Source organism: Pseudophryne corroboree, chromosome 5, assembly GCF_028390025.1.
Source record: "Pseudophryne corroboree isolate aPseCor3 chromosome 5, aPseCor3.hap2, whole genome shotgun sequence".
Lineage (NCBI taxonomy): Eukaryota > Metazoa > Chordata > Amphibia > Anura > Myobatrachidae > Pseudophryne > Pseudophryne corroboree.
The window spans coordinates 537,873,231-537,899,243 of NC_086448.1; the positions used below are offsets into that span (position 1 = coordinate 537,873,231).

The 26,013-nt window shown below is 46.4% G+C and overlaps 1 protein-coding gene across 1 annotated transcript in view; it reads left to right on the forward strand.

The window, feature by feature from the left end:
• Positions 1–8,663, forward strand: part of NOL7 (nucleolar protein 7) — a 64,718-nt gene extending 56,055 nt beyond the window's left edge. Inside the window, exons 6-8 of the mRNA XM_063923194.1 lie at positions 4,542–4,663; positions 5,260–5,337; positions 7,753–8,663. Coding sequence (XP_063779264.1) covers positions 4,542–4,663; positions 5,260–5,337; positions 7,753–7,817 — 265 coding nt within the window. The 3' untranslated portion in view covers positions 7,818–8,663. The remainder of the gene's footprint in view (positions 1–4,541; positions 4,664–5,259; positions 5,338–7,752) is intronic.
• Positions 8,664–26,013: the final 17,350 nt, after the last annotated feature.

Below are 26,013 nucleotides of genomic sequence, written 5' to 3' on the forward strand. Positions count from 1 at the left end.
AGGTGACCGCACAACATTATCACCACGTGTGGCGAAAATTTGTTGCGTGGTGTGAGGCCAGGAAGGCCCCACAAAGAAATTTCAACTCGGTCGTTTCCTGCATTTCCTGCAAACAGGAGTGTCTATGGGCCTCAAATTGGGGTCCATTAAGGTTCAAATTCGGCCCTGTAAATTTTCTTCCAGAAAGAATTGGCTTCAGTTCCTGAAGTCCAGAAGTTTGTCAAGGGAGTATTGCATATACAAACCCCTTTTTTGTGCCTCCAGTGGCACTGTGGGATCTCAACGTAGTTCTGGGATTTCTCAAATCACATTGGTTTAAAACCAGTCAAATATGTGGATTTGCAGCATCTCACATAAAAAGTGACCATGCTCTTGGCCCTGGCCTGGACCAGGCGAGTGTCAAATTGGTGGTTTTTTCTCAAAAAAGCCCATATCTGTTTGTCCATTCGGACAGGGCAGAGCTGCGGACTCGTCCCCAGTTCTCTCCCTAAGGTGGTGTCAGTGTTTCACCTGAACCAGCTTATTGTGGTGCCTTGCACCTACTAGGGACTTGGAGGACTCCAAGTTGCTAGAAGTTGTCAGGGCCCTGAAAATATATTCCAGGACAGCTGGAGTCAGAAAATCTGACTCGCTGTTTATACTGTATGCACCCAACAAGTTGGGTGCGCCTGCTTCTAAGCAGTCGATTGCTCGTTGGATTTGTAACACAATTCAACTTGCACATTCTGAGGCAGGCCTGCCACAGTCTAAATCGGTTAAGGCCCATTCCACAAGGAAGGTGGGCTCATCTTGGGCGGCTGCCCGAGAGGTCTCGGCATTACAACTCTGCCGAGCAGCTACGTGGTCAGGGGAGAACACGTTTGTAAAATTCTACAAATTTGATATCCTGGCAAAAGAGGACCTGGAGTTCTCTCATTCGGTGCTGCAGAGTCATCCGCACTCTCCCGCCCGTTTGGGAGCTTTGGTATAATCCCCATGGTCCTTTCAGGAACCCCAGCATCCACTAGGACGATAGAGAAAATAAGAATTTACTTACCGATAATTCTATTTCTCGGAGTCCGTAGTGGATGCTGGGCGCCCATCCCAAGTGCGGATTATCTGCAATACTTGTACATAGTTACAAAAATCGGGTTATTATTGTTGTGAGCCATCTTTTCAGAGGCTCCGCTGTTATCATACTGTTAACTGGGTTTAGATCACAAGTTGTACGGTGTGATTGGTGTGGCTGGTATGAGTCTTACCCGGGATTCAAAATTCCTCCCTTATTGTGTACGCTCGTCCGGGCACAGTACCTAACTGGCTTGGAGGAGGGTCATAGGGGGAGGAGCCAGTGCACACCACCTGATCCTAAAGCTTTACTTTTTGTGCCCTGTCTCCTGCGGAGCCGCTATTCCCCATGGTCCTTTCAGGAACCCCAGCATCCACTACGGACTCCGAGAAATAGAATTATCGGTAAGTAAATTCTTATTTTCAAAGACGTTTGCCTCTATTACGTCTGTACACACTTTTCTACAAGGTGTCATCAAAGTTCAAGACTCTATTTATCCCACCTACAGCGCCAGGTGGCTTGAAGTTGGGTTCAGATTTCTTATAGTTTTCATATTTTGAACCCTTACAACAAAGGGGGATTAAGTTTCTCACTTTGGAAAACATTTTCCTTCTAGCCTTGGCTTCGGCAAGGGTTTTGCTTTCATATTTGAGTGCCTTGTTTTCCAAGCCACCGTATTTGAGTTTTCTCATGATAAAGCAGATCTTCGGACGAATTCCGCTTTCGTATTCTTCACATCAATATACCAATAGTGGTTCATGTGTGGACAGCACATTCTAGAATTCTGAATGTGCTACACGCATTACGCGTTTATATATGTCCGAACGTCTACAGTACGTGAGATGAATAAGTTGTTTGTTCTCTATGATACTGCCAACTGGGGTTAGCCAGTTTTTCAGCAGACATTATCCAGTTGGATAATAATAATGACTACAAGTCAGGCTTACTTTAAGGCTAAGTTACAATCGTCTACGTCAGTAATAGCTCATCCCACAGGTTCTGTGGGAATGTCAGACCCAGCGGGTCGTGGAGTGTCTACGACGCGGCTACATAGCCTTCAGTGCACCACGTTTGTGCACGTTTACACGTTATGAATGGTGGCGCCATCAGCATCTAGCTTTGGCCTGCCTACTGTTACAAGTATCAAACAGCTCTCCCGCCCACGAGGGAAGCTTTGGTACGTCCCAAGAGTACTCCAGTGACCCCTAGTGGATGATAAAGAAAATAGGATTTTGGTACTTACCAGGTAAATCCTTTTCTTTGAATCCATAGGGGGCACTGGACGCCCACCCAGAGCAGTTTTACCTGGGTTGTTTTAAGCTCAAGGGAGCTTAGGGTAACAAGTTTTACTTGATTGATATTAAGCTCAGAGGAGCTTATGGTAACACATTTTCACCGATTGGTTCAAATTATAAAGTTCTATCGGTTATGGTGTCAACTGTTTAGTTGACAGTAAGGTTATGGGTCAACATTGTTGTTGTCCGTTATGTTATAGGTATTCTCCATTGTCAACCTCTCTATATAGTTCCTGTTCGCTCAGTAAAAAACACTGAGAGAGTACACTGAGGTACTCGGGGATATGGAGGGGGGGGAGAGTCCTAAATTTGAATATTCAGTGCCTTTGTTCGGCTACGCCCGTCCATATCCCAAGAGTACTCCAGTGCCCCCTATGGATTCAAAGAAAAGGATTTACCTGGTAAGTACCAAAATCCTATTTTCAGTAATTCAACTTAAAAGGTGAAACGAATATATTTATATAGACTCATTACATGCAAAGTGAGATAGTACAAGCCTTTATTTGTTAGAATTTTGATGATTGTGGCTTACATCTCAAGATAACCCCAAATCCAAAATCTCAGAAAATTAGAATATTACATAAAATCAATAAAATAAAGAAAAGGATTTTAAATATAGAAATGTCATCCCTCTGAAAAGTATGATCATGCATATGTACTTGGTTTGGGCCCTTTTGCATGAATTACTGCCTCAATACGGCGTGGCATGGATTCTATCAGCCTGTGGCACTGCTGAGGTGTTACGGAAGACCCAGATGCTTCAATAGCGGCCTTCAGCTCTTCTGCATTGTTCGGTATCATGTCTTTCCTCTTTCTCTTGGCAATGCCTCATAGATTCTCTATGGGGTTCAGGTCAGGCAAGTTTGCTGGCCAATCCAGCACAGTAATCCCATGGTCATTGAACCAGGTTTTGGTAGTGTGAGCAGGTGCCAAATCCTGCTGGAAAATGAAGTCAGCATCTCCATAAAGCTTGTCTGCTGAAGGAAGCATGAAGTGCTCTAAAATGTCATGGTAGATGGCTGCGTTGACTCTGGACTTAATAAAGCACAGTGGACCAACACCAGCAGATGACATGGCTCACCAAATCAACACAGACTATGGAAAATTCACACTGCACTTCAAGCATCTTGGATTGTGTGCCTCTCCATTCTTCCTCCATACTCTAGTACCTTGGTTTCCAAATGAGATGCAAAATGTGCTCTCATCAGAAAAGAGGACTTTGGACCACTGAGCAACAGACAAGTTCTCTTTTTCTTTTTTTTTTTGTCAGGAAAAGGCCATACAAAAGTGTGGGGGAGCTTCACAAGGAGTGGACTGAGACTGGAGTTAGTGCATCAAAAGCCACCACACACAGACGGCTCCTGGACTTGGGCTTCAAATGTCGTATTCCTCTTGTCAAGCCGCTACTGAACAACAAACGTCAGAAGCGTCTTACCTGGGCTAAAGAGAGAGAGAGACTCTATGGGGCTTTGACAAGAGAAAGATGAGACTGAACAATGCAGAAGAGCTGAGGCAGTAATTCATGCAAAAGAAGCCTAAACCAAGTACATATGGATGATTATACTTTTCAGAAGGCCGACATTTCTGTATTTAAAATCTTCTTCTTCTTTTTTTTTTTTTTTTTTTTATGTCATCTAATTTTCTGAGATTTTGGATTTGGGGGTTATCTTAAACTGTAAACCACAATCCTCAAAATTATAACAAATAAACGCTTGAACGGTCTCACTGAAAATATATAGTTTCACCTTTTTAAGTTAGTTGAATTACTGAAATAAATGAACTTTTGCACAATAATCGAATTTTCTGAGTTTCACCTGCATATGCAAGTATATGATTGGGGTATTATGACGTGTTGTTGGCCAGAAGATGGAGGAGAATCCTATACACAAATGTGCAAATCCCTCCCTCCTTTTTGCTGTGTTCTAGAAAAACCTCCCGTTTGCTCACTGGCTAATATCTGCCATTTTACCTGAACTTCAGAATCCCTTCCTGATATACCCGTCACCTACAGTAAAATTGTACTATGATTTCAATGCACACATTCAGGAGCTGCTATGTGTGACCAGCCCCATGGATGGGATGTGTGCATTCACCACACGTGTGATTTGTTCTGCTGTTGAGTTATAGCTTTATGAAGACAAATTGCTGCTTAGTTCTTATATTAGTGTGATGATGGCCTTATGTTTCTCTTGTCACAGACTGAAACACAACTACAAGGTACTGCACCTGAACGATTGCAGTACAATAGGTATACAGCAGAGAAAAGCCAAAGCGTTTATCCGGAACAAGCTGTATGGAAAGAGCATACACAGGACAACAGGTGACTATTGTTTATCCTCATGTGACACTTTCTTATATCCCCAATTTGGCAGTGTTTCTACCATGTGGCCTGTTAAGCTGTTCCTTGCCATTGTATATAGAGGATAATTCAGACCTGATCACTAGGTTGCGTTTTCTCACAGCCTGCGATCAGGTCCGAACTGTGTATGCACTGCAGTGTGCAGGCGCATCGTACGGGTACAAAGCAGATCGCCGCTCAGCGGGTCCCTTCACACTGGCGAGCGCAAGGAGATTGACAGGAAGAAGGCGTTTCTGGTTGGCAACTGAATGTTTTCAGGGAGGGGTTGGAAAAACGCAGGCGTGTCCATGCGTTTACAGGGAGGGATCCTGACGTCCATTCCGGTCATGGACAGGCTAAAGTGATCGCAGCGGCTGATTAAGTCCTGGCCTGCGCAGATACTGCAGTTTGTGCAGCTCTTCTACACATGCGTTCACACACTTGCACAACTAAAATACACTCCTCCCCCCCCCCTGTAGGTGGCGACTATCTGATCGCAGCATTAGCTCCATATAGAGGCAGTGTGTGTGGCTCCAGCAGGATAAGTGTTTCATTAACCTCTCTGTTTGTTTTTTCAGCTAATGAATTTCTTTCAGTGTCGCGAAAAAAAAGTTTAATTAAAAAGCCAGCAGCTCAATTTACTGACAACACTTGGGGTATGTAATATTTGTGATAACTTACTCCTGCATCTTAATTTTTGTTGCTTTTAAAGACTGAGTGTAGTTACTTTTCATTTAGGGGTAGTCTCATTTCTTTGTGAATACCATACCTGTATTCACTGCTCCCCTTCCTGACCGATATATTGTTGCTGTTACTATGTATTCCCTTGGATAAAATGATTTGCATACATAAAGCCTGTGTATAGCATATGTGAAGAGTCCTAAAACAAAGATATGGAACTAAAAGAACATAGAAAAAGCCAATACTCATGGTCCATCAGTATGTTCTTGTTTTGCTCCCTTATATTGGGTAAGGAGCGAACAAACCCTATGAGATCACACTGGAGAGTCTTATTGATTGGCTTATTGAAAACCATTTACTGACGAAGGTTGTAGTAATAGCATTCGGGAACCCAGCCAGGTTTACCACTACTTACTAATGAAGGTTGTAGTAATAGCATTCGGGAACCCAGCCAGGTTTACCACTACTTACTGATGAAGGTTGTAGTAATAGCATTCAGGAACCCAGCCAGGTTTACCACTATTTACTGATCAAGGTTGTAGTAATAGCATTCGGGAACCCAGCCAGGTTTACCTCCACTTACTAATGAAGGTTGTAGTAATAGCATTCAGGAACCCAGCCAGGTTTACCACTACTTACTGATGAAGGTTGTAGTAATAGCATTCAGGAACCCAGCCAGGTTTACCACTACTTACGGATGAATGTTGTAGTAACAGCAGTCGGGAACCCAGCCAGGTTTACCACTCTGTATCAGTTGTTTATTTTGAATAGTTTAAAGCATTAAGAGGAATACAGTGCAGAGAGAAAATACAATGAACACTGCGTAGCAATTTTATAGCCATGACAATAAGTATGTAGCAGTAGTTATTTGCATCTAGTCCTTTTTATTTGGTTCCCGAAACCCTGTAATTTGGGCACTTCTACAGTAAGTGACAAAATGACTTGGAAAGAAGCATCTTGGTAGGTTAGGTCTAAACTTAATCGGCCTAATAATGGCGTGTTACTCTCAGCAGAGGATACAACGTTGTAATTGTGCTCACAAAATGGAGTCTGGTTTCTTTATAGTCATCACTGTGGAATGGGCCAATATAAGGGGTGGTCTTCAGTATGCCGAATGTCGGGATCCCGGCGCACAGTATACCGGCGCCGGAATCCCGACACCCGGCATACCGACAGATATTCTCCCTCGTGGGGGTCCACGACCACCCTGGAGGGAGAATAAATAGCGTGGCATGCGTAGCGCGCCACCGTGCCCGCAGCGTGGCAAGCGCAGCCAGCCTGCAAGGGGCTCCTTTGCGCGCGCCATGCTGTCGGTATGCCGGCGGTCGGGCTCCAGGCGCCGGTATGCTGGTCGCCGGGAGCCCGGCCGCCGGCATACCATACTACACCCAATATAAGTCCCCCACATTCTATCCAACCCTTCAGAGGAATTGAAGAAAATAAGTATTGATTTTGAAGAAGAAATTCTTTGTTAATACAACGTGGAGCAATTAATTTCCATGGTGGCAGCTCGTACTGAGTATATAATTACTGTGGACTGATGGCACCATATGCTCAGTGCAGAAATCGGCCTCTGAGATACCAGTGTCCCAGCTGGGAATTGAATCTGAATTGTAGCACTGACACAAAAAAAGCCAAACCATGTTGAGAATGGCGTTCCTGGGGAGTCAAAACACAAGGAAGGGGATGAATGTCTGCACTGGGTCTGAGAAAATAAAGTATAGGTATTGTAAACCCCTTGTTAATATAGAGGATTAGCGATCAGTGTCCTGCATAATTGTGAGTTACCCCTATTAATGGGAGTGCTTCTACTGACAACAGGGAAGAAAGTATTGTCTAGTCGCGGTGCACTTGGGGACTCGTAAAGCTCTGTAAAGAGGTTTAATTCCAGGAAGTAGATTCATGTGAGCCCTCATAAGTCTAGCGAAGTGTTTGACTTTCGGTTCTGTAGAAAGTGGTGAGTGAAACAGGAAATGGGCAATGGCTGGGCACTATGCGGTTATAATAGGTAATTATAGATCGCACTCTGTTCTCACATCCAAGTCAAAAGGGATGCGTGATAAAGTTGTAGCAGGTTTTCCATCATAGATAGTGGAAGACTGTTCTAGCTGCTATAGAAGACTTCACATGGCATGTATGTGGGGAATTGATGAAGGAAGTATAGCATTTTGTGGTTTCTTAACCAAGATTACCCTGTTGTCAAGAAAAAAAAATAAAAAATAAAAAAAATATATATATATATATGTATATAGATCTACATCTATATCCCAAAGGTAAGGAAGCTCATTGTTTCTTACAATCTTAAGTATGCACATCTGCAACATCAGTGCTTACGTGTAGGGTCATTAAGTAGAACTATATTGAAATGCATCTATTTTTCTATTTTACAGCTGATGAAGAGAAAAAGAGAGCTGCAAAGTTCAAACTGGTATGGGCAAGCAACCAGAAGCTGTGACGTTGCCAATAACAATGGTTTGGCTGAAGCTGGACATTGTAACGTTCTGTGTACAGTCCTCTGACATGATGTCTAGAACACGGGAGAGCAGACTGTTTCTAGTTCAGGGCGTGATTTCCCAGACTCCTCCATAAACCGTATACTGCACAAGTGGATCTTACACTATGAAGTAATCATCAAAGAGCCACCAAACCTAAATGCTGCTGACATTTACAAGTTTCAGCAGCTTGGCAGAACTAAAGAAATTAGATAACATTGTTGTTGGGGTAGGGAGTAGTTCTTGTCTCTGTAGCAGTCTGCCTGTCAGTAACATTACAAATGAACTAGCAGACGGACACTATTTGCAGACAATATCTGAGAACCACATTGCACAGCAAACATGTAGAAATAGCCTGTGAGAAACTTTTATACAAGAATATTAATCCAAAATCTATATAACCGTTCCTGACGGTTTACTGGCCCTTTAGAGAAACACTTGCCTTCTTTATTTGATAAAATCCAGCAGCTGACTGGAGACTGGCTGCAAAACCAGACAGTGGCATACAGTACATCCTGTATGTGGTTGATGGCTGCCGGCTGGATGCTGCAAAGAAGAGTCCCACGGGGAGTTGCCTCCCTCTGAATACGTTTGTTGGTAGGGGGGGACACCCCCATTTTTATAAATGGGCTCATTGGTGATCCACTGTTTGGTGTAGCTGCAGTCAGTTTTGAGAAGCTGGTACACAGAATCTGCATGACCAATATTTATAATATATTAGTTTTCTGTGAAATCTATGTTCCCATAATGTACATAAGCCTGAACAAACATTTTGTTTTTATATATAAAAATAAAAACCATTGGGTAAAGTGTATTTATTTTGTGTGTGAGCTGCAATCTGAATACTTTAGACCAATATTTCTTTTTCATCCACTAGGGGTCACTGGAGTACTCTTGGGATATGGACGGTTCCGCAGGAACAAGGCACTGAATAAATTAAAATTTGGAACTACTCCTCCCCTCCATATCCCAGAGTACCCCAGTGTTTTTTCGGTGCTCACAGTAGCAAGGCTTGTGTGGAGCTGATCCACACTTATTGGATTTTTTTTCTTTTTTCGACTGTTCCACATCCCTTCCCCCCTTCCAATAGGTGTGGGTCCGGGATAGTGGAAGCTGCTACAAGCAGCTGTGGCGTGTCGGGCCTCTCTGAAAGAGCTCCCTCACAACCACGTGCAGGACTACCTGCAGGAAAGGCTGGACGGAGCTTACAGAAGAATCCCCGTCATAGCCCTCACCACAGGGTCCAGGTATGTTGGGACAGGGCGGTCAGCTCACGCTGCCGCCCCGCTGTGTGGGAACACTGTGTGTGTGTGCGAGCCGCCCGCCGCTGCTTCCAGCTGCCGCCGCTACCCGATTACCTCTGCCTCCCGCCGCTCACTGAGCCGCGCCGGCCACGTTCTTCATGCATAGGCAGCTCCACGGCTCTATGCAGCGTGCTTCCCGGCTCCCTCTTCAGCATATGTAAGCCCGGCTCCGTGTAATAGAGCCCTTTGTTAACAGGTTTCACTTATAGGTGCAGATGGGAGTGTAGGTCTTACACTATAGGTTTAAATACAGCATATGTATGTTTTTATTTCTCTAACGTCCTAGTGGATGCTGGGGACTCCGAAAGGACCATGGGGAATAGCGGCTCCGCAGGAGACTGGGCACAAAGTAAAAGCTTTAGGACTAGCTGGTGTGCACTGGCTCCTCCCCCTATGACCCTCCTCCAAGCCTCAGTTAAGATTTTGTGCCCGAACGAGAAGGGTGCAATCTAGGTGGCTCTCCTGAGCTGCTTAGAGTAAAAGTTTAAATAGGTTTTTTATTTTCAGTGAGACCTGCTGGCAACAGGCTCACTGCATCGAGGGACTGAGGGGAGAAGAAACGAACTCACCTGCGTGCAGAGTGGATTGGGTTTCTTAGGCTACTGGACATTAGCTCCAGAGGGACGATCACAGGCCCAGCCATGGATGGGTCCCGGAGCCGCGCCGCCGGCCCCCTTACAGATGCTGAAGCAAGAAGAGGTCCATAAATCGGCGGCAGAAGACTTTCCTGTCTTCATAAGGTAGCGCACAGCACTGCAGCTGTGCGCCATTGCTCTCAGCACACTTCACACTCCGGTCACTGAGGGTGCAGGACGCTGGGGGGGGGGCGTCCTGGGAAGCAATGAATTTACCTTTTTTGGCTAAAAATACATCACATATAGCTCCTGGGCTATATGGATGTATTTAACCCCTGCCAGTTTTCCAGAAAAAAGCGGGAGAAGAGCCCGCCGTGAAGGGGGCGGGGCCTATCTCCTCAGCACACAGCGCCATTTTTCCCACACAGCTCCGCTGGTAGGAAGGCTCCCAGAATCTCCCCTGCATCCTGCAACTACAGAAACGGTAAAAAAGAGAGGGGGGCACTTATTTGGCAAAATAACAGATATAAGCAGCTATAAGGGATAGACACTTATTGTAAGGTTGTCCCTATACATATATAGCGCTCTGGTGTGTGCTGGCAAACTCTCCCTCTGTCTCCCCAAGGGGCTAAGTGGGTCCTGTCCTCTATCAGAGCATTCCCTGTGTGTGTGCTGTGTGTCGGTACGTTTGTGTCGACATGTATGAGGAGAAAAATGATGTGGAGACGGAGCAGAGTGTCTGTAACAGTGATGTCACCCCCTAGGGGGTCGACACCTGAGTGGATGTACTGTTGAAAATTACGTGACAGTGTCAGCTCTATATAAAAAAACAGTGGTTGACATGAGACAGCCGGCTACTCAGCTTGTGCCTGTCCAGACGTCTCATAGGCCGTCAGGGGCTCTAAAGCGGCCGTTACCTCAGATGGCAGATACAGACGCCGACACGGATACTGACTCCTGTGTCGACGGTGAAGAGACAACCGTGATTTCCAGTAGGGCCACACGTTACATGATTGAGACAATAGAAAATGTTTTTATACATTTCTGATAATACGAGTACCACCAAAAAAGGGGTATTATGTTCGGTGAGGGAAAAACTACCTGTAGTTTTCCTGAATCTGAGAAATAAAATGAGGTGTGTGATGACGCGTGGGTTTCCCCCCGATAACAATTTCTTAAAAAGTATTGGCTGCATACCCTTTCCCGCCAGAGGTTAGGGTGCGTTGGGAAACACCCCCTAGGGGGGATAAGGCGCTCACACGCTTGTAAGAATAAGGGCTCTACCCTCTCATGAGATGGCCGCCCTTAAGGATCCTGCTGATAGAAAGCAGGAGGGTATCCAAAAATGTATTTACACACATACTGGTGTTATACTGCGACCAGCTATCGCCTCAGCCTGGAGGTGCAGTGCTGGGTTGGCATGGTCGGATTCCCTGACTGGAAATATTGATATCCTAGATAAGGATAGTATATTCTTGCCTATAGAGCATTTAAAGGATGCATGATGCACAGCGGAATAATTGCCGACTGGCATCAAGTATAAGGCGTTGTCCAATTCTACCAGTAAAATGGTCAGGTGATGCGGATTCCAAACGGCATTTGGAAGTATTGCCTTTGAAAGGGGACATTTGGGGTCGGTCTTTTGGACCTGGTGGCCACGGCAACAGCTGGGAAATCCACGTTTGTACCCCAGGTCGCCTCTCAAAATAAGACGCCGTATTATCAGGCGCAGTCCTTTGTTGGCAAGTGGACAAAAGGTTCCTCTTTTCTGCTCGTGACAGAGGGAGAGGAAAAAGGCTGCAGAGATCAGCCAGTTCCAAGGAACAGAAACCCTTTCCCGCCTCTGCCAAGCCCTCAGTATGACGCTAGGGCTTTACAAGCTCAGGCACAGTGGGGGCCCGTTCTCAATGAATTTCAGTGCGCAGTGGGATCACTCGCAAGTAGACCCCTGGATCCTTCAGGTAATATCTCAGGGGTACATATTGGAATTCGAGACGTCTCCCCCTCACCGTTTCCAAAAGTCGGCTTTACCGACGTCTCCCTCTGACAGGGAGGCAGTTTTGGAAGCCATTCACAAGCTGTATTCCCAGCAGGTGATAATCAAGGTACCCCTCCTGCAACAGGGAAAGGGGTATTATTCCACACTATTGTGGTACCGAAGCCAGACGGCTCGGTGAGACCGATTCTAAATCTAAAATCTTTGAACACTTACATACAGAGGTTCAAATTCAAGATTGAGTCGCTCAGAGTAGTGATTGCGAACCTGGAAGAAGGGGACTACATGATGTCTCGGGACATCAAACATGCTTACCTTCATGTCAAAATTTACCCTTCTCACCAAGGGTACCTCAGGTTATGGTACAGAACTGTCACTATCAGTTCAGACGCTGCCGTAGGGATGGTCCACGGCACCCCGGGTCTTTACCAAGGTAATAGACGAAATGATATCCCTTCGAAGGAAGGGAATTTTAGTTATCCCTTACTTGGACGATTCCCTGATAAGGGTAAGATCCAGGGAACAGTTGGAGGTCGGTGTAGCACTATCTCAGGTAGTGTTGCGGCAGCACGATTGGATTCTCAATATTCCAAAATCGCAGCTGCTTCCGACGACTTGTCTTCTGTTTCCTAGGGATGATTCTCGACACAGTCCAGAAAAAAGGTGTTTCTACCGGAAGAGAAAGCCAGGGAGTTATCCGAGCTAATCAGGAACCTCCTAAAACCGAACCAAGTCTCAGTGCATCAATGCACAAGGGTTCTGGGTAAAAATGGTGGCTTCCTACGAAGCAATCCCATTCGTTAGATTCCACGCAAGAACTTTCCAGTGGAACCTACTGGACATATGGTCCGGGTCGCATTTTCAGATGCATCAGCGGATAACCCTGTCACCAAGGACAAGGGTATCCATCCTGTGGTGGTTGCAGAGTGCTCATCTTTTAGAGGGCCGCAGATTCGGCATTCAGGACTGGGTCCTGGTGACCACGGATGCCAGCCTGCGAGGCTGGGGAGCAGTCACACAGGGAAGGAATATCCAGGGCTTAGGGTCAAGCCTGGATACATCTCTTCACATAAATATCCTGAAGCTAAGGGCCATTTACAATGCTCTAAGCTTAGCAAGACCTCTGCTTCAAGGTCAGCCGGTGTTGATCCAGTCGGACAACATCATGGCAGTCACCCACGTAAACAGACAGGGTGGCACAAGAAGCAGGAGGGCAATGGCAGAAGCTGCAGGGATTCTTCGCTGGGCGGAAAATCATGTGATAGCACTGTCAACAGTATTCATTCCGGGAGTGGACAACTGGGAAGCAGACTTCCTCAGCACGACCTCCACCCGGGAGAGTGGGGACTTCACCCAGAAGTCGTCCACATGATTAAAAAACTCGACAGGTATTGCGCCAGGTCAAGAGACCCTCAGGCAATAGTTGTAGACGCTCTGGTAACACCATGGGTGTACCAGTCAGTGTATGTGTTCCCTCCTCTGCCTTTCATACCCAAGGTACTGAGATTGATAAAATGGAGAGGAGAAAGCACTATATTCGTGGCTCCGGATTGGCCAAGAAGGACTTGGTAACCGGAACTTCAAGAGATGCTCACGGAGGATCCGTGGCCTCTACCTCTAAGAAGGGACCTGCTCCAGCAAGGACCCTGTCTGTTCCAAGACTTACCGCGGCTGCGTTTGACGGCATGCCGGTTGAACACCGGATCCTGAAGGAAAAAAGGCATTCCGGATGAAGTCATCCATATCCTGATCTAAAGCCAGGAAGGATGTAACCGCAAAAACATTATCACCGCAATTGGCGAAAATATGTTGCGTAGTGCGAGGCCAGTAAGGCCCGACGGAGGAAAATCAACTGGGTCGATTCCTACATTTCCTGCAAACAGGAGTGTCTATGGGCCTGAAATTGGGGTCCATTAAGGTTCAGATTTCGGCCCTGTCAATTTTCTTCCAAAAAAGAACTAGCTTCAGTCCCTGAAGTTTAGATGTTTGTAAAAGGGGTACTGCATATACAGCCTCCCTTTGTGCCTCCGGTGGCAATTTGGGATCTCAATGTAGTTTGGGTTCCAAAAGTCACATTGGTTTGAACCACTTAAATCCGTGGAGTTAAAATATCTCACATGGAAAGTGGTCATGCTGTTGGCCCTGGCCTGGGCCAGGCGCGTGTCAGAATTGGCGGCTTTATCCTGTAAAAGCCCTTATCTGATTTTCCATTCGGACAGGGCGGAATTGAGGACTCGTCCTCAGTTTCTCCCTAAGGTGGTTCCAGCGGTTTCACCTGAACCAACCTATTGTGGTACCTGCGGCTACTAGGGACTTGGAGGAATCCAGGTTGCTGGATGTTGTCAGGGCCCTGAAAATATGTTTCCAGGACGGCTGGAGTCAGGAAATCTGACTCGCTGTTTATCCTGTATGCACCCAACAAGCTGGGTGCTCCTGCTTCTAAGCAGACAATTGCTCGTTGGATTTGTAGTACAATTCAGCTTGCACATTCTGTGGCAGGCCTGCCACAGCCAAAATCTGTAAAAGCCCATTCCACACGGAAAGTGGGCTCATCTTGGGCGGCTGCCCGAGGGGTCTCGGCTTTACAACTTTGCCGAGCAGCTATTTGGTCAGGGGCAAACACGTTTGCAAAATTCTACAAATTTGATACCCTGGCTGAGGAGGACCTGGAGTTCTCTCATTCGGTGCTGCAGAGTCATCCGCACTCTCCTGCCCGTTTGGGAGCTTTGGTATAATCCCCATGGTCCTTTCGGAGTCCCCAGCATCCACTAGGACGTTAGAGAAAATAAGAATTTACTTACCGATAATTCTATTTCTCATAGTCCGTAGTGGATGCTGGGCGCCCATCCCAAGTGCGGATTGTCTGCATTACTTGTACATAGTTACAAAAATCGGGTTATTGTTGTTGTGAGCCATCTTTTCAGAGGCTCCTTCTGTTATCATGCTGTTAACTGGGTTCAGATCACAAGTTGTACGGTGTGATTGGTGTGGCTGGTAATGAGTCTTACCCGGGATTCAAAATCCTTCCTTATTGTGTACGCTCGTCCGGGCACAGTATCCTAACTGAGGCTTGGAGGAGGGTCATAGGGGGAGGAGCCAGTGCACACCAGCTAGTGCTAAAGCTTTTACTTTGTGCCCAGTCTCCTGCGGAGCCGCTATTCCCCATAGTCCTTTCGGAGTCCCCAGCATCCACTACGGACTATGAGAAATAGAATTATCGGTAAGTAAATTCTTATTTTAAATCTGCTTGGATAAGTTATAAATCTGCACTTTGTGTTTATACTGTAAGCATGAGGGACATATTTAACCATGCTTCCTGTTTTTTCCTGTTGTGTTTCCAGAATTTCCTGTATTACATCTCTACTCCATTGAAGGTGCAGGGTTGTATGGGGATTTTGGGATCAGATTTCATATTGCTGGCGTGCACTGCACTTGGCCAAATATATATTTATAGAGACACCTTAGTGCTATTTACGGAGTCGCGCAAGTTGTCTGTCTTTGTATTTTGTATTGTCTGTCGGCATAATGAGTAAGACACCAGCAAAAACTAAAAAGCAGTTTCACTGCAAGGTCTGTAACAGTGTGTTACCGGATGGATCTACCACATGTACAGTATGTTTGGTGAATTCAGCTACAAATACAATTTCCGCTCCGGTTTCAAAGCCAATTTCAACCCCGGACCCTCCATGGGCTATGCTAGCAGATGTCCTGGCTGGATTGCAATCAGAATTGGCCGCCACTCGGCAAGAGCGGGAGGCGGCAAGAGCGGAGTCTAGGGTGAGACCACTAGAACTACCAGAGGGGTCTCAGCCTTACCAAAAGTCCATATCCTCTTTAGGTAGAAGGGATAAGTTTCATTTGTCTTATAATTTACCGGTTTCTGCTATGTTGCTTTCTGACGATTCTATGCCAGACCTCACTGCGCAAGATGAGGGTGAGGAGGGCGAAGTAGACCAGCAGTCAGATGGTGACGATTTTGACAGCCCGGGCATTGATAATCTTATCAGAGTGGTGCGTCAGTCTCTGAAATTTACAGAAACTGAGGAGCCTCTGACAAATGATGAGGTCGTCTTTACTAAACGACAGAGAACTCCAATGTATTTTCCTGTTTCGGAATCTCTTAATAAGATGTTACTAGAAACACGAAAGAATCCGGATAAACGGTTTTCTATACCTCACAGATTTAAGTCTAGTTACCCGTTTCCAGAGTCTGTAACAACTACATGGGAAAATCCGCCATTGGTGGATTCGTTTGTGTCTAAACTTACAAAGAAATTAACCATACCAGTACCAACTGCTACTATGCTTAAGGACCCTTCGGACCGTAAAATAGAAGCTATGCTAAAGTCCATGTATATAGCAGCAGGGGTGTTGCTTAGACCTGGGTTGGTTGGCATTTGGGTAACTAAGGCGCTAATGGTATGGATAACAGAACTCAAGTCTTCCTTAAGTGATGATCACCTTATACTTCTCGCTGATCAAATCTGGGAAGCTGCTGACTATCTATGTACAGCTTCTACTGACGTCTGTCAGCTCACTTCTCGCCTTTCATCATCGCTAGTTACAGCACGACGAGCGCTCTGACTGCATTCTTGGCAAGCGGAGGTCAAAAGAGGTATAGAAGCGTTACCTTAAGGTGGCGAGAAGTTGTTTGGTCCTGAATTGGACAAATGGATTTCTCTTTCATCCACTAGGGGACACTGGAACATCATATACATTAGGGGTGTGAAGCTTGCTACCGGAGGTGTGGTACAATCTAAAATTAAAACATTGTCTGCACAGCCGGCTCCTCCCCCTTCACGACCCTCATCCCTCAGTTTGAAAAATTGTGCTTGGAGGAAGCACATAGGAGCTATTGCTCCACAAATTTTTTTTATTTATTTTTTCTCTTTATTCTTCTCTAATATAAGAAATAGCCCAATCCCTCCTAACAAAGGGAGGGTGCAGGCAGAAACTACTTTTGAGTAGCCCAATCCCTCCTAACAAAAGGAGGGTGCAGAGATTATTGGAGAGAGACTAAGGTCCCAGCTAAAGGGATCTGCTGCTCTCTTCAAGGAAAATCTGGAGCACAGAGACTGTGAGTAGCCCTAGGCTTATACATTTATAGGGGGAGAGTGGCTGTGGATCCCTACATTAAAGGGGCTAGTGTGGGTAAATATAAAAACCCTGCAGTACAGCACCTGGGAGACACAACGGATGTTCTCTCAAGGCCGGTGCAGCATCCCCTGTCCGCTCCCCTCCTTCCGCAGATGCAGGCAGCATGCTTAGGGAGGGGAAGCGCTTCTTCTCCCAGTGGACTCCAGTGAGCGCTGAACCAGCGCCGCCCGCTGACAGAGCAGCCGCCCACAAAACGGTCCCTTCCGCTAGAGCGCAGCCGACCACTAGCAGAGCGCAGCCGCCCGCAAGTTGATCCCTCCTGCCGCCTGCTAGCAGAGCGCAGCCGCCTAGCAAGTTGATCCCTCCCGGCGCCTGCTAGCAGAGCGCAGCCGCCCGCAAGTTGAATCCTTCCGCCGCCTGCTAGCAGAGCGCAGCCGCCTGCAAGCAGAGGGAGCGGAGGGCTGAGGGGAGATGGCGGGGTGATTAATAAAAAAGACAAGAGAGCGTCAGCAACGGGAGCGTTCAGACGCACATTATGGGGGGATATTTAGAGAGGCAAACAAACTCTGCATGCAGAGTTTTTAATGAGGTGAATGAAATTTTTTAATGGCGGCAATATTTAATGAAGTAAGAAGCGCCAAATTTGCTTCTCAGTAAAAGATAACGCCCCCCTATATCTAGAGACACTTTCCTCAGCCAGTCAGACTAGAGGGAGGCGTTTTATAACTAGGTGAAAAATAGTTTACTGCTCCCTCTGCTGGTAGTTTTTTATTTTTATTTTAGGTCTCTGCTGCAAAGGATTTTCCAGATATTTTTAAATCAAGCATGTTTATGCGTTATATTTTTAAAGGACTTCTACTACAAAGATCCTGTGAAAATAAAGGGAACGTCTGGATCGCAACCCCGACCTCAGTACTGAATCACAGTTAGGTGTACGAGGGTTGCAACGAGGCCGTTTAGAATAAATTATTAGTATTTATTTATTTATTTTTTCTCTCTGAATCCAGTGCACAATTGTTCCCGTCATCTATTACGGTATTCTGTTGCCTATTATACAGATGAGATGCACTACAAGTATTCTGTGGAAGTGTAGTTTCACCATCAAATGCACAAACCAAGAATTTTTTTACCAGCACGGTAACTCCAGTTACCTTTGGCATCCATGTAATTATATATTACATATACACACTGCCTCCAACGGACGCTGCTGACAGGTCCTGCGGGGGAAGAAGCTTCAGCTATTGTCACCAAATTCAACTCTATCTATCAACAGTTGATGGTCTGGTGGGGAATAATTGAATGAGTATTTATATTAATTAATTATTTATTTCTTACTAGAAAGAAAGAAGACTTCTAACTGTTTGAGAATACTCTTCAGAGCTCCTAATTGTTCTACGGCCCTTCTCAAACTATGCTAATGGGTGAAGGTCGGCCTGAGTTGGTATGTATGTTTTCTCTAAGATAAATCGCAAGAGATTACTTTGGTGGCTTAAATAAATGAGCACTACGATTGACAGCCCTCGTGTGCGCGACTGGGCATACAACCAGGGGGCCAGTGATCTGTCAAGGTTAAGAAAAGAATAACCTGATATATATTTCACTGATTGAGTAGGGGCTGTGAGCCCATTCTAAGCAGGGAGGTTTTCATGCTTAAGACTTCCTCCATCCGCACATATGTAACAAGATGTCCTAAAACGTCAATAAGACCCCTTTTTCCTTCCTTAAAATATGAGTGGTAAAATGTGCTGACTCTCGTAACGGTGTGCGAACCGTTAGAGGAGTAACTAACTAGAGGCGATCAGTACATGCTTCCAACTGTCTAAGTTTTTCTTTGACTAGCGGAGCATATCCAACGGTTAACTTCATATACTTATCAGGCTGTTCGGGAGGTTAGCATCCCGATCTCAGCTATGTCTCTCAATGGTTTTTTGTGACAACAGAATTTCGGTTTCCACAGAAGGGGAGAGGATCCCATAACGTTGGTAGCACACCTCTGTCTCGTCGGCAAACGGGACATTCTTACTCATTACAGTCCCACTGTAAAACAGGGGTCATGTGTCGGTTGACATTGACAAGAAAATATACCTTTAGTACAAAACCGTCTCAAACGGAACTGGGAGTTTCCTGTTTCGGTAAAAAGGCTAAAGTTACAGAGTTGGAAGGCAATTTCCATGGGAAGGTAAGCCTTCTTTGGCCCAATGATTTTCAGACAACTGCAATCAGATCTTCTGCCTACCGGAAATCATAGAGATATACCAATAGGCAGTAGCAGTTATTCTGGCCCATTATTCAACTAGTTTGGTTCTCGGTCTCGGGCTGGTGGAGTCTCTGATAAATGAGGCTATTCCCAATAGCCAATAACAGGTCTATATACAAACGCACCTTGGACCTCTTATGGATAAGGATTGGAAGGTTCTAGGGAGACCGGATCCGAGACTTGAGAAGAGAATTTAGTACCAACAGGGTTTGTCTCCCTATATTACTGATGGATATTGACAACACCTAAGCCAGGCATGTCCAAACTGCGGCCCTCCAGCTGTTGTAAAACTACATATCCCAGCATGCCCTGACACAGTTATGCTGTCAGTGAATGCTAAAGCTGTGTCAGGGCATGCTGGGATGTGTAATTTCTCAACATCTGGAGGGCCGCAGTTTGGACATGCCTGACCTAAGCTGTCACTCAGTTCAAAAGCGAAGGCATTGCTAACAACGTTTCAGAGATTACTACAAAAGGATTGGCTGGGACCAAACGAATACAGTGTCTGTCCACAATAAGTAATCCAGCGGGCTACGCTATTATTAACATCCCTATTCTCAAGGAGGAAAGTAGTTCTCTTCGAATTCTGTTTTGTTGTGCCCACAACGGTCACACTGATACTCATTTTCAATTTTTTTGACCCGATGTCTGCTGGCCTACCTATTCCAGAGAAATCAATCCAATCGCTCATTGCAGGCCTAGACCCAGAGGAGTCATAGTGTTTTTGGACATAAAGGATGCATTCCTTCCTATCCCGATTTGGACTCCTCGCCAAACATACTTAGGATTCGTACTGGTGAAAGATCATTGCCAGTTGGGACCTAACCATTCGATCTATCCTCAGCCCTGAGAATTTTTACAGGATCAGGGTGATAAGGGTCGCAAGTTTGAGACTGTTGGGGGTCACGATCAGGATGATCTGCTGATCTAAGCCATCTTCCAGGTACAGCTGCTCAAGGAAGCCGACTCATCGATTTCTCACTAAACGTGGGTGGATTGTAATTTACAGGAATCCACCCTAATGCCAATTCAAAGGATTTAATTTCCAAGTCTCATCTTGGAGACAGTACAATTGCAGAGCAAGATCCAGGACATACTGAGGCTGGTGGCTCAGGTACTACAGCCACAGACTGTTTCTCTACCCCTGGGGTACAACTTCTCGGGAAGATATTGCCATCTTTGGAGGCTCTGCAGTACGGCAGACCTCACTACCAACCATTCCAGGTGAACCTCATTGCTCAGGGAGCAGGTTCGCGTTGGTTTTCGATATCACAGGTTGTTGATTTCATTCACAAGCTTCCCTCATGTCGGTGGTCGTTACTAACGAATCTCGCAGCATGGAAGAGATTCGGTTCTTAGAATTGGGGGATCCTCACAACGGATGCCAGTTTCAAAGGTTAGAGTGCCGTCCTAGAGGAACATCAGTTTCAGAACGGATGGACGTCACGAGAAAGTAGTCTACCCATAGACATGCAGTTACACTAAAACTTCTTTTAGCTGAAAACCTAGTTATGGGTCACCACTTAAAGATACAGTCGGACAATGTCACAACGACAGCATACATAAACCATCAGGAAGGAACAAGATGGCATTAAAAGTAGCCACAAAGATCTTGTTGTGGGCAAAAAGGCGCAACATCGTCCTTTTCAGTTTAGTTCATTCTGGGAGTGGAGCACTGGGAAGTAGACTATCTCAGTCGACAGAACATGCATCCAGGAATCGAGATGGTGATAGGGTGAGGGGGGTTACCTCCTGTAGACCTGGTGGCCTCTCGACACAACCATCAGCTGCCCAGGTATGTGGCCAGCACGTGGGTTCCAGCAGCGAACGAAGTGGACACATGACACTTCCGTGATCTTCCAGAAGTGTTTACAAATTTCTGTCATTTCATTCTATACCCAGGGTATTAACGACGGCCAAATGGAAATGAGTGTGGGCGACTTATGATTCCACCACACTGGTTCCGCAGCAGTTAGCGCTCGGTCTCGCGAGGTCTACTAGTGGAAGACCCCTGGAGACTATCTTTCAGAGGGATGACAGAGGCATCTATTCCTACACTGATGGCGAGAGCTGGTCACGACCTTGCATTGTTACAGACTATGGAAGTACAGATGGGCTGGTGTCAGGACTATGGGCTGGATTCCAGGGGATTCCCTCGGTCTAGACTTTTACGTTTTCTCCGGATCGGTTTACATGGGGGCCTGTGTTAGGCTCCTTCAAGGCTAAGATTTTCGCCTTAGTCTAGACCAAACGAGTCTCTGATTTGGGTGACTTATGGTGCCAGAGTCCCTTTTCTGTTTTTCCAGGGCGATAGGGCAGTACTCCGTACGCGGGCAGAGTTTTCTCTCATAGGTTGTTGGGGGGTTTCCCGTAAGCCAGCCAATGGTGCTGCCATCTTTTCGATGGGGCAGTGTCGTTGGAGGTTGTACGAGCACTACAGATATCCGGGCCAGTTAAGTCGTCCATCTGCATATAGACCCGATTGTTTGTTCCTGTTGATGGTACACAGAGGAGTTGGTCTGCATCTACACAAACGCTATCCAGTTAGAGGGGGATTACCACTATGCAGTGATTATCCTGTGGTATACGGTTTCCGGTTCAGGTTGGTGCCCATACCGTCAGATCAGTGGGCACCTCGTGGGTTGCAGCCAGAGGTGCAGCTACTACTCGACATTACAGAGCGGCAACGTGGTCTTCAGACACACGTTCACAAACTTCTACAAGTTTGATACGTTTGCGTCCAGAGATTCAAAGTTTGGATGTCTGGTTTTGCAGGCTACTGACAGCACTCCCACCCTTGGGTGTAACTTTGGGACGTCTCCTAATGTATATGATGTTCCAGTGTCCCCTAGTGGATGAAAGAGAAAAGAGGATTTTGGTACTTACCGATAAATCCATTTCTCTGAATCCTCTAGGGCACAGGTTCTCAAACTCGGTCCTCAGGACCCCACACAGTGCATGTTTTGCAGGTCTCCTCACAGAATCACAAGTGAAATAATTAGCTCCACCTGTGGACCTTTTAAAATGTGTCAGTGAGTAATTAATACACCTGTGCACCTGCTGGGTTACCTGTAAAACATGCACTGTGTGGGGTCCTGAGGACCGAGTTTGAGAACCACTGCTCTAGGGGACACTGGACGCCCGCCTCGGTGCTGTCAACCTGCTGTTGTTACATGTTCTTGTTGAACTGTTCATGCAAACAGCATTGGTTTTCTGTTAACAGACTTCTAGGTGCTATTTGTTTTTGTTGTACGGTAGGCTCCTCGCTATTGGTTTTGTAGTCTCATGTCCTAGTCTCTCCGTCAAATTTTCCAAACTGAGGGATGAGGGGCGTGAAGGGGGAGGAGCCGGCTGTGCAGACAATGTTTTAATTTTAGATTGTGCCACACCTCCGGTAGCAAGCTTCACACCCCTAATGTATATGATGTTCCAGTGTCCCCTAGAGGATTCAGAGAAATGGATTTATCGGTAAGTACCAAAATCCTCTTTTCTGAGGCCACGGGAGGAAAGTCTGTTTTCTTACCACTGCCTCCAACAGTACCTAGAAGGAGGTATTCTGGATCTGCGTTCAAATCCTTTAGACCTCAGTCCTTTCGCGGGCGTGGCAGAGGAACGGCCACAGCTGGTAGACGAGGTTGGGGACGTGGTTTCCAACAAACCAACACCATTCATCAGGACTCTAAGGTCACCGGCAAGCCAGTGTCATGACGGGCTCCCAGCCCATCTCGGATCTCCAATTGTGGGAGCACGCCTTCAGATGTTCCAGTTGGCGTGGCTTCAGACGTCCACAGATGGGTGGATCCGCAATTTAGTCTTAAAAGGTTACAAAATAGAGTGTGACTGTCTCCCGCCAGTGCGGTTTTTCAAGACAGGACTGCCTGTGTCGGACGACAGGAAGGCGGTTCTGCAGATTGCCATTCAGTCTCTGCTGGATGCAGCAGTTTTGATTCCGGTCCCTGTACACCAACAGGGTCAGGGTTATTATTCCAGTCTGTTTGTGGTACCAAAGCCGGATGGCTCGGTCAGGCCATTATTGAACTTAAAGGGTCTCAATCAGTACGTCACTTACTACAGATTCAAGATGGAATCTCTGCGGTCAGTAATTGCAGGTCTAGAGCCACAGGAATTCATGATTGCACTGGATCTCAAGGATGCGTACTTACACATTCCGATTTGGCCACCTCATCAGAGGTTCTTGCGGTTTGCAATACGGCAGAACCATTACCAGTTTCAGGCTTTACCGTTTGGCCTCTCGTCAGCGCCTCGGGTATTCACCAAGGTGATGTCTGTGATGATAGCTCATCTCAGATCCCTGGGAGTGATAATAGTTCTGTACTTAGACGATTTGCTCATCAAAGCTCCGTCTCAACAAATCCTCCTCCAACAGGTGTTGCTAACATACAATGTACTGGTTCACCACGGTTAGATTGTCAATTTCAAGAAATCACATCTAATTCCGTCTCAACGACTTCAATTCCTAGGTATGATTCTCGATACGGTAAATCAAAGAATTTACCTACCAGAACAGAAAGTACAGGTCATTCGTCATCTAGTACAATTAGTGCTCAAGCCACGCACAGTCTCTGTTCATTTGTGCATTCGCCTCTTAGGCACAATGGTGGCGGCTTTCGAAGCGCTTCAGTTCGGAAGACTTCACTCTCGTCCTTTTCAACTGGATGTGCTCGCACAGTGGTCGGGCTTGGATCTGCAGATTCATCGCAGGGTGAGGTTGTCTCTTCGGGCCAGAGTGTGTCTACTCTGGTGGCTCAAAGTACAGAATCTAACTGCAGGGAAACGGTTTGGCGCCTGGAATTGGATAATTCTCACGGCGGACGCGAGTCTCAGAGGTTGGGGAGCTGTAGTTCAAAATGATCAGCTCCAGGGTCCCTGGGCGGATCACGAGAGATTGCGGTCTATAAATGTCCTGAACTCCGGGCAATTTACAATGCGCTACGACAAGCAGTGCACATGCTTCGGGCTCAGACTGTTCAGGTGCAGTCAGACAATGCGACGGCGGTCGCATACATCAACAAACAAGGAGGAACGAAAAGCCGCATGGCAATGCGGGAAGTAGCTCGAATCCTCAATTGGGCCGAGTATCACCAAGTGATATTGTCTGCAGTATTCATTCAGGGAGTGGACAACTGGGAGGCGGATTATCTCAGCCGTCGGGATTTTCATCCAGGAGAATGGGCATTAAATCCAGAGGTGTTTCACATGCTGGTCCAGAGGTGGGGTTACCCTCAAGTGGACCTGATGGCATCTCGCCACAATCACCAAATGCCCCAGTACTTGTCCAGAACGAGAGATCCAAAGGCCGTGGCGGTGGATGCTCTCACAATCACGTGGCCGTACAGCCTCGTGTATCTGTTTCCACCGTTTCCGCTGCTCCCTCTGTTGCTAAAACGGATCAAAAGAGAGTCTGTCACAGTCATACTAGTGGTGCCTCATTGGCCTCGGAGAGCTTGGTTCTCGGATCTCCGCGGACTACTCGCAGACGATCCTTGGCCGCTCCCACTACGTCCGGACCTGTTACAACAGGGTCTGTTCCTTTACCCCGATTTAGCGCGGCTGCGTTTGACGGGGTGGCTGTTGAGACAGCCCTCTTAAGAAGAGAGGGCATTCCAGAATCGGTTATACCAACCATGTTACGAGCTAGGAAGCCGGTTATGGCAGCTAATTATTACAGAATTTGGCGTGCCTATATAGGTTGGTGTGAAGCTAGGAAGTTTCCAACTTCATCTTTCAAGTTATCTTTTTTGTTATTTCTACAGATGGGGTTAGATGGAGGTCTGCGTTTATCCACACTAAAAGTGCAGATATCGGCGTTGTCAATTTACTTTCAAAGAAGATTGGCTCTATTGCCGTCGGTACACACTTTTCTGCAAGGTGTCCTCAGAGTACAGCCTCCATTCACTCCACCTACTGCGCCATGGGACTTGAATCTGGTTTTAGATTTCTTACAGTCTTTATATTTCGAACCCTTACAGCAAGTGGATATAAAGTTTCTCACTTGGAAAACAATTTTTCTCCTAGCCTTAGCTTCGGCAAGGCGTGTTTCAGATTTGGGTGCCTTGTCATGCAAGCCACCGTATTTAGTGTTTCATGATGACAGAGCGGAACTTCGGACGAATCCTGCTTTCCTACCAAAAGTAGTGTCCTCTTTTCACATCAATCAACCAATAGTAGTTCCTGTGTTAACAGGAGATTCTGGAACCTTGGATGTGGTACGCGCACCACGCGTTTATGTATCCCGAACGTCTACAGTTCGTAAGACGGATACGTTTGTTCTCTACGATGCTGCCAAGATGGGTTGGCCAGCTTCTAAGCAGACCTTATCCAGATGGATAAAACTGACCATACGTCAGGCTTACCTTCATGCTAGGTTACAGCCACCTACATCCGTAACAGCTCATTCCACACGTTCTGTGGGAACGTCATGGGCAGCTGGTCGTGGAGCTTCTACGACACAGCTTTGCCGTGCGGCTACATGGTCTTCAGTGCACACGTTTGTGCGCTTTTACAAGTTTGATACTTTTGCGGCATCAGCATCTAGCTTTGGCCGCCTAGTGTTACAGGTGCCAAACAGCTCTCCCGCCCACGGGAGAAACTTGGTACGTCCCAAGAGTACTCCAGTGACCCCTAGTGGATGAAAAAGAAAATAGGATTTTGGTACTTACCAGGTAAATCCTTTTCTTTGAATCCATAGGGGGCACTGGATGCCCACCCGGAGCAGTTTTACCTGGTTTGTGGTAAGTTCAGAGAATCTTATGGTAACACACTCTCACCGACTGGTTCAAATTATTAAGTTCTATCAGTTATGGTGTCAACTGTTAGTTGTCAGTAACGTTGTGTGTCAACTTTATTGTTGTCCGTTTTGTTATATGTAATTCTTCATTGTCAACCTCTCTATAGCTCCTGTTCGGCTCA